Source organism: Tachypleus tridentatus, chromosome 3 (genome assembly GCF_004210375.1).
Source record: "Tachypleus tridentatus isolate NWPU-2018 chromosome 3, ASM421037v1, whole genome shotgun sequence".
Lineage (NCBI taxonomy): Eukaryota > Metazoa > Arthropoda > Merostomata > Xiphosura > Limulidae > Tachypleus > Tachypleus tridentatus.
The window spans coordinates 51,754,933-51,764,740 of NC_134827.1; the positions used below are offsets into that span (position 1 = coordinate 51,754,933).

General features: G+C 33.3%; 1 protein-coding gene across 1 annotated transcript; it reads right to left on the bottom strand.

Moving 5' to 3' along the window:
* Positions 1–67: 67 nt before the first annotated feature.
* On the bottom strand, positions 68–9,807 carry blw (ATP synthase subunit alpha blw, mitochondrial). Its single transcript, XM_076494011.1, has 10 exons — positions 9,628–9,807; positions 7,899–7,974; positions 6,454–6,623; positions 4,891–5,064; positions 4,495–4,661; positions 2,805–2,953; positions 1,985–2,136; positions 1,020–1,352; positions 742–886; positions 68–539 (listed from the first exon to the last, which is right to left on the bottom strand). The coding sequence occupies exons 1-10, from the start codon at positions 9,697–9,699 to the stop codon at positions 307–309; spliced, it is 1,671 nt and encodes a 556-aa protein (XP_076350126.1). The 5' UTR covers positions 9,700–9,807; the 3' UTR covers positions 68–306.
* Between the last annotated feature and the right edge of the window lies 1 nt (position 9,808).

Consider the following 9,808-nt stretch of genomic DNA (forward strand, 5'->3'; position numbering starts at 1 on the left):
TTAGTCTGAATTTGTATTAAAGTTTTACAACTCTACCTAATGTATTCCAGAAAACAAAATCTTTCACTTCAACTGAAAAGTGTTCTTTAATTAAAACGAGGTTAGTGTGATGAAACTCCGTTTCACTTCACCCTCTAGAAAATTTACAATACATTACAAAATAGCTTACGGAAACATTTCATTTTAATATGAATGTTCCCTTTAATTACAGCTACAGTAACCAGACTTACTAAAGGATTGATCCCTCTAAATAACAAACTTTTTGAGAATGAATTATGGTGCCTTATCTATGTGCTTTAATTCCCTCTATGGTTGGAAAGTTTCTAAGAAGCTTGAAACCAATTTCTTTAGCTTGGCATCGCTATCTTCACTGATCATTCCTTCTGTTGCTATTGTTTGAAGCAGTTCCCGCTGGGTGCTACGTATGTGTTGCAAGAATTCCTTCTCAAACTTGTTGATGGCTGAAGGATCAAGTTTATCCAAGTAACCTCGAACACCAGTGTAGATGACCGCTACTTGATCCTCAATAGCCATAGGATCTAGAAAACATGATTAATTCAATTACTAAAACATACTGTCTCATGTTATACATTAACATCAGTATAGATGTGTTTAATATAGCATATAATAAATTTAATGCAATATTTGTAACATTCAAATTTTATACTTTTTCACTTAAATGTAAAGACCTTAAACTAAATTTCTTTCAACAGTCTGGCAACACGTGCACACATTACTCACCGTACTGTCCCTGTTTCAACAGTTCGGTGAGTCGAACCCCTCGGTTAAGAAGTTGTTGAGTGGATGCATCTAAATCTGAACCAAACTGAGCGAAGGCTGCTACTTCACGATACTGGGCTAACTCTAGTTTCATTGAGCCTGCCACCTGGTGAAGACAAGTAACAACTGTACCACAAATATTCTGATGAAGTGAAACTTACAACTTCTAAGTGTACCTAAAGCTAAAAACTTCAACTACAGCTAAAGTAGGGAATGAGAAAAATTGAAGACAGGTGTACCTGCTTCATGGCTTTAGTTTGAGCAGCTGAGCCCACCCGACTCACGGACAGACCTACGTTGATCGCAGGCCGAATGCCTTTGTAAAACAGTTCAGTTTCCAAGAAAATTTGTCCATCAGTGATGGAAATAACATTAGTTGGGATGTAAGCAGACACATCCCCTGCTTGGGTCTCAATAACAGGAAGGGCTGTCAGTGACCCTCCTCCAAACTGATCATTCATTTTGGCAGCTCTCTCCAGCAGACGAGAGTGTAGGTAGAACACGTCACCGGGATAAGCTTCACGGCCAGGTGGACGCCTCAGTAGAAGAGACATCTGACGATACGCAACAGCCTGCATATAAAAAGATAAGAGGTTCTGAAGACTACACAGGTTTGCCTTTTAATTACTAGAAATAATTATTTCTCAAAATTAATAAGAGTGAACCACTAGTTAAAATTCTAGTTAACTCTAATAACTTCTGTGTTAATGTCAAACAACCAAATTGTAGATAACATAAAAGTTCCTAACTTATTGTAAATTCTAATATACTATTTACTGTCTTCATAGGGAATAATTCCAGTAGAAAACTTCTTATTCAATGATTTATGGCTAAAATAAAAAGTTCTTACCCTTGTCCCGTTGGAATGTCAATGTGAGAAACAAAATAACTGGCTGGAGACAACTTTTAAAAAACAATACAAGATGGAGCTATACTTCCCAGAGGTATACACAACTTTAAAAAATTTTAAAACATGTGGTCTTTAAAGACTTGAAAGTTGAATATAAATGATTTTAAAAACATGATCTAAGTAATTTTTATTCTTTGTTATGACCATTTTCTTTTAAGAGGTTCTCTAATCCAAGGTTATGACTGCACTTACAAGCATTATAGCCTATGGTAGAGGAGACTTATCTGTTGACTCCAGTGGGACAAACTAGTAGTTTTACTAAAAGACACATAACAAATCGGCTCAAATAGTCACCTGTTTTGATAAGTCATCATAGATGATCAAAGCATGCATTCCGTTATCTCGAAAGTACTCCCCCATGGCACAAGCAGAGTAAGGGGCCAAATACTGCAGAGGGGCAGCATCTGAAGCCGTGGCACTAACAATAACTGTATACTTCATGGCATCTGTAATGTTCAAACAAGTTAAACTCTGTTGTATGTACACCATAAGATTATTTTGTAAGGCCTGCATGCAGTGAATGTTTACTACTTATTATTATACTTTATTAACACAGTTTTTCACATACTTTAGGATTTCATACAGTTATATTTATTACACAGTAAAATGCAAACAAACAGCTAATTAACTCCAAGCACTAGTGCCCATTATTATATTTTAAATATTAATAAATAAAGGGCATTTTCCAACATCAACTTGATGAGAAGATGAAATATCAGCAGTTATGAATTAAAATATAGCATGAAGCTAACAAGAACCTAGGACTAGACGACAGCTGTTAATTAAGTACCCGCACCTACCACAGTACGAAGCTAACAAGAACCCAGGACTAGGCGACGGCTGTTAATCAAGTACTTGCATCTGCCACAGTACGAAGCTAATAAGAACATAGGACTAGACGATGACTGTTAATCAAGTACTTGCATCTGCCACAGCACAAAGCTAACAAGAACCTAGAACTAGACGACGACTGTTAATCAAGTACTTGCATCTGCCACAGTACAAAGCTAACAAGAACCTAGAACTAAACGACGGCTGTTAAACAAGTACCCGCACCTGTCAGAGCATGAAGCGAACAAGAACCTAGACTAGGTGACGGCTGTTAATTACATACCTGCATCTGTCAAACGTTTTACAATCTGTGCAACTGTACTTCTCTTCTGACCAATTGCAACGTAGAAACAATACAGCTTCTTTTTCTCGTCGGTTCCATCGTTGAACCGTTTCTGGTTGATGATTCCATCAATAGCAATAGCAGTTTTCCTAAAATTCAAAACAACTGTAAAAACTTTATGACTGTCTCAGTGAAGCTGGAACAATCATTTAAACATTATATGAGGGTGATTTTGTTATTTGACTGGATGTATTTCTACTTTCAAAATACACACAATAATGTTCTACAAGAAGTACTTATTTACAACTAAAATGACGATTTGTTTTGTGCTTCAGTACAAGCATATAATTTGTTATAATATAGTTATGCTAACTAGTGCTCACTAAATTCTTAAACTTGAAGCACTAGGTTCAGTTTTCTCCAGCACAGATTAACTCTCAACACTAACTTGGTCAATTTGACCAACCACGTAACCTCTTTGTACCCATTTAAAAACAGTCTTTCCAGTTTTGGTACTACTGACCTTTTAATATAAAGTATTTCTCACAAACTGAAAATTATTTGTCCATTAATATACTGACTGTTGTTTGAATAATCCATGTACAAAAAGTGAGCTTCATGTAAAACCATATATTTTATTTTCTGTTCCCTAACTCAATAAAACATTGATCAATTGACTGACCTCATAACCATAAAAGAAAAAAATCTAATTTACTACTTTGTTCATTTGAGAATGACTTCAAACTGTAACATGAAACTAGATTCATTTATTCTCATGGTATATGTGGGTGTCATGTTAAAAAAGAAGCAATATCATCATTCAACCATCACATGAAAATGGAACAATACAAAAAGGCAAAGACAAGTAAAGTTTGCAGGAAATGCCGAGGAAGACATAGCTAAGCAAGAAGGTAGATAAAAAAAATTGTCAAAATTCTCCTTTTCATGAATAGATTCAGTATATGCAGGAGGATCTTGAACACTGTTAAGAAAAAGGGGACTTTATATAACGATCATTCCCCCAAAAAATGATAGCTGAAAAATCCACACTTTACACCCCCAAACCAGAAGTCAGTAATGGCATTTGAAGTAGGAGGAATAATACCACAAGTTGTCAAACAAAAGCTTCAAAAATCATCTTAGACCATAAAACAAAGTCAGAAATGATAAAACAATCCTGAAACAAAAAGTTATGACAACAAACTACCACCAGACAAAACTAACTATTGCAAATGAATAAACAGAGTAAATCAATGCATTGAAAAAAACAAAAAGACTAAAAAAGAGCATAAGTGAAAAACACATGCACTGCTTCACAGCCTAATGAGAAGCTATAGTTTGGTGGAGGGTTGCCTCATGATGACATATGTGCAAGACATAGTTGAACCACACTAACCATGTGTCATATCAGAAACATCCAAAGTTGGTGAATGAAATTTTGCATAGCTGTTCTGGATTGTGACCTACTGTGCAACACCAGTACTTTGAATAGAACAATGTTTTCCATCTTTTATCCTTACAAAACAACCATGCATATTTTATACTAAATAAGCAAACAGAAAAACTATTAGTTACATTTTGTTTTTTAAAGTTATCAAATCTTTATTTCAAAAAATAACATTGTTCATGTGCAACCTGAATAAAATAGTATATTTTAAAATAATATATTACAGATTTTTAACTTTCTCACCCTGTTTGTCTGTCACCAATGATAAGTTCTCGTTGTCCCCGACCAATAGGAACTAAACTGTCAACAGCCTTAATACCTGTCAGCATAGGTTCCTTTACAGAGATTCGAGGAATAATACCTGGCGCTTTCAAGCCAACACGGGCTCGTCTGGTGCAAGCAACTGGACCCTGAGAGAAATGTCTTCAATATTAAGGATTCTGTGCCGTAGAAGATCAGTTGACAATCACAGAATATTAACCTTTGGAATTAAAAGTCTTGATTTTGTTGTTGTTCTTTTTACAAGTTCAGAATGAGAAGACTATTCAATTATTAAAACAACTCAGTAATAAACTATTAAGAACAGTAAACTTATCTTGCCATGTGGAGCTCCAACCATTTTATCAAATAAACACTCACCTTACCATCAATCGGATTCCCTAAAGCATCAACAACCCGACCTAGCAATTCTGTCCCAACTGGTACGTCTACAATGGCACCTGTTCGCTTCACAATATCACCTTCCTTTATCAACTTGTCGTTACCAAACACTACAATACCTACGTTGTCGGGCTCCAAGTTCAAGGCCATACCCTGTAACCCAAAGTAATACATATTATTAACCATTTCCAGAAAAAGGAATCCCTTGATATTTCCCTTCTCACAGTTCAAACCAAACAATATGATTTTCTTCCTATCATTTACCTATGCTGTAAGACACTTACAAAAATTAAACAATAAACATACTTCCTTTTGATTTACAACTTCAAATATCATCAACTGGAAAGTTCCATTTAATATATTCAATCAGTTTCTGAAACAATCTTTATAATCAGTTTTCAAACTGATCAACCACACACCTAAATATCTTACTTACAAAGAGTAACAATGATTTGCATGTTACCACAGTTATCGTAAAAACGACTACACACCAGTCATTTGGTCTCAGTATTACAGTCAAGAAGCTGCCATCTTACATACACAAACGGATGTTTAAAATAAACAGTACAGGAAAAGTTACATAAGAACAAGGAATGGGTAAATACAACCTTCCAAGATTACAATAATCTACAGTTTAGTCACCAGTTTCAACCTGAAACACTCAGAAAATTCTAGTTCCAACTCTGCCTACTTTAAAATGTTTGTTGACAGCCCCACAAAACTAAAATAAAAATCATGTTGTAATGTAAAAAATAATTACCATAAATATTGGTCATAAACTTAAAACTTGGTACCACCCACAAAGGACCGTTTCACATACATTATAAACTAGTATAAAGAAAGAAAGCCATTTTACTCTTTCTGAAGTGTTTATTGACAAAACATCACCACATGAATAATAAACTTTTTTGAAACTACCATATAAAAATGTGGCTGTGGTTACTTCCATGAGGAATATATAATAGAAAAGTTTAACTACATGAAAACTATTTAACTGTCTCACCACAAGCTGACCTATTAACCTATATTTGCTTGTTATAGTTTTCTTACTATAACTATTTAATTTGTAAATATTACATTTTTCTTCTCACATGTTGATTGTCCAATAAGGATGGCAGACCTGACGGAAATGTCAGTAGATGACATGAAATTCTTTGTCATCTGGTATTTATACAAATCAGGGTACACTGAAACATGCAAAAAGTGTTTGTGACTGATTTATAGTATCAGCAAGTTTTTACAGTTTTTAATCTTGTACAGTAAATTATTACTATTTTATTGTAATTCTGAGATAGAAAAACTTAATTTTAGACTTGTGTACAAGAATAATTACCTTTAAAATACATTTTAGAAATAGTATGGTTCTTATCTTTAGATCTCTTCTTACTTTTTTTAATATACATTTTTAAGTTCTTTGGATAGAAGGATCAGAACAATGACAAGTTCATGAGACCTTTAACAATATGGACATATGTATTTCAAGGTCACACAACTGTTTTTCAATAAATTTAAAAAAAGACAAGGCAGAACCTTCTAACTTACTTTTAAACCACTAGAAAATTCAACCATCTCTTCAGTTTGAATGTTCTTTAAGCCATATACACGAGCAATTCCATCACCAATAGAAAGAACCCTTCCAGTTTCTTCCATGTTGGCAGTAGGGACATGGCCAAGGATCCTCTCTTCCAGAATAGAAGAAACTTCAGCAGAACCTGAGTAAAAGACACAGAACAAGTCTCTGAATAGCAGAAATGATAGAAAACTGAGAATTTCATAAAACTTTAAAAAGAAAAATTTTAATATAAAGATTAGAAAAATATGCATGACAATACAACTTACAACACATATGAAGGATTACCAATTAAAAAAAACAAACTTATAAAGTACACATAAACAAAGTATGTGAAACATTTTCTATATATGCTTGTATTAAATGATACATTCCAGATGAACTGAAACTACAAGTTCTCTATTTCTTATATCACAGTATATAACACTACACACATACATACTTTCTGAAAATAATTCCATATCTGGAAATCGACACTAACTCCAAACACTTGAAATTGAACAGTAATCACTGACTATAGGAACTAATAATTATTAAAATGTATTTCACACTAACTGATACGTAATACACAAACCTATCAACACCATGGAAGAATTCATTATTGAACAGTAAATATTTAATGTAGTTCTACAAACATAATACTTTCCAAAGAACAAAAACAAACACAAGACAATGCAGGAGTTTAACAGAACCATTTGAAACAAACAACTTCTCATTTTAGCTTGACATTCTCAGCTTGTAACTATCATCACAATACATACTGGAAGTCTTCTGCACACACAAGTAAACTAGTTTGTTTTATAATTATTGTTTTATTACAGATCTGTTCATGAATTTAGAGTCAGAGTGTGACTAAGGCTCTGACCACAGGGTGGTTTTCATGTTAAGATTAAAACTACTTTTTCACAGCTTTCAAACATCACCTGAACCTTGCAACTACAACAAAAACAAAGAAATCTTTCTTTAAAATCACCTTTTACACTTCTTTTCTTAAGAAAAAAGCTGAAAGCTTTTAACCTATCTGCAAAGTAACATTTTATCACCAATTCATCCAAGTAGCCTTGCTGTGAATAGATATGTAGACAGTACACAGTACTTCAAGTAAGAATGAATAAAAACCTTTCAACATAAGAGCTTTTGAAAGATGGACCTTTATTACTGTATTCCATTATTTCCAGTGCAGGAGGTACACTGAGTTTGGTCAATAACAACCATGCTAAATACAAGGTTAAACCAAAAGAAACAGTACTGTCACATATACTGTTTAACAAATAACAATAAAGACATACATTATACCTCTATTAAGTTTAATACAGCAAGACACCATAATAAAACTACAAAAACCATTCATTCTGAGCTTTAGAAAGAAAGTATCTAACTTGAAATTCTAAACCCAAATACCAAATAAAACATTTACCTGGTCCTGCAGCAGCATACTGTGTTGTTGAGAAGTTTCTACCTGCAAGGTAAGTGGACAGATAGCTGTTGGATATCTAGAGGGAAATGTTTATAGACATTTAGTGTTCAGTTGCACAGAATAATAATCTTATAAGAAATGAGAATAATAAAAAACAACACCTTGTTTAAATAACATACACCTGTAAATAAAGTAATCCATTTCAAGTTACAAGTTAACTGGAATGTTGATGTCCTAAAAACATAGCTCACATTCAGGTCCTATTCAAAAGTATACAACTTTATTCAAATTTTGACAACTTGTGAAAAGTTATCACATTATAAACCTATTGTAATATGGTTTTACAAAGTCCATCCTGCAACATTTCTTTTGGTAATCAGTAATGTTACAGCACAAATGACATCAATTTATATTAGGAACCAATCTTACTACTGTATTCTTCTACAACATAGATATTAGCAATGAATCCAAGTGCAGTGTGCTGAAAATCTGCCAGTCTAACATTTCTAACTTTGTCAAAAGAAACCAATATTGAAGGATGATCCTGGACACCTTACAACAGCTTAGAATGTAACAAGTATAGTCAAGAAAGTAAACCAATACAACTCCCAAAAAGATATTTCACAAGAGTACACTTCAGAGATAATTTACAACTTGTAATATATGTAAGAATAGTTTACCAACACAGAATCCACATTTAGAAAGCAATATAAAATTATCAAACTTTCAAATTAATAGAGATAGAATTACTAGAGTTACAAATAAGGCATCAAGATACATATAAAACCTTTAACTTGGCAATAAATATTAAAGTCTCTGTTCTTAAAATGTAAATCAAAAACCAGGTATCATGACTTCAAGCCTAAACCACCTGAATATAAGTATTCCCAGCTCTCTCATATGCATAATACACACACTTGTATAAGAGGTCTAAACATATTTCTGCAGTTGGATGGTCATCAGAAATATCATTCCATTTATAGTCATCTCAAAAATATCTTTGAAAACCTTTACAGTGAATCCATAATCCCCACCTAACAGATAAGTTTAGTACTATCCAGACGGGGGATATATGTAAACTAATTAACTGGAAGGTACCCAACCCAAGTACTTGATAAAGACAGTAAAAACATGTTAAAGTTGTTCCTTAGTGTTACATATTTCTGTTATAATCTGCATTAATACCCCGTTCTACAAAGGTTTAACTTTAACTTGATTATTTCCTGAAATAAATAAAAAACAACAACAAAGGTTGGGTTTAAATGCTCATACGTTTCAAAGGTGGGTGCGCAAGAACGACCAAATGACCCCTTCTTATCTGCAGACCACGTTAATGCTTAAAATTTAAAATGTAGACTAATAATCAGTGATGACGAGAAAACCCACTTGTAAAGAAAAATATTTCTTAACCCAAACCAGCCGTTTTTACATATATATAAGATGTAGACTAGTAGTAATCATGCCTCACCAAATATTATGCAAATGAAATAAATTAACATACGCACTTACTCAATGAGATTAAAATACTCGTGTTAAATTAAAGAAATATAAGTAATACTAACTTAATTATTAATATTATACTTAGTAATTTCATAGCTAATATTTTATTGTTAGGCTTAACTTCTTCGTCTTATCGCTGCCCGAGATAACCTACGCCAATTACGTTATGGTGTTAAAATTAAAGCAACAAACATTAATTAATTCATTTAATATTGTATTTCATGCATACCTTCACTTTTGTTGAATGCTTTGGAATTTGTCTGGCCACATAAGTGACCAGTCGAGCAGAAAACAAAGCCATATTTCAATACAACCCAAGTTATTACAACTAACCGCTCGATTACTAGTCCTCACGTCCCCTTGATCAAAAGAGAAGGTTACCGATACAACTATGTGGCAACTTTTGTAGA

Coding starts and splice junctions, on each gene's coding strand:
- blw (XM_076494011.1), bottom strand. CDS start 9,699: ATGGCTTTGTTTTCTGCTCGACTGGTCACTTATGTGGCCAGACAAATT. Junction 5,065..6,453: donor AATTTTCTAGTGGTTTAAAA/GTAAGTTAGAAG, acceptor TTTGGGTTACAG/GGTATGGCCTTGAACTTGGA. Junction 2,954..4,494: donor ATTGGTGACAGACAAACAGG/GTGAGAAAGTTA, acceptor TTTGAATTTTAG/GAAAACTGCTATTGCTATTG.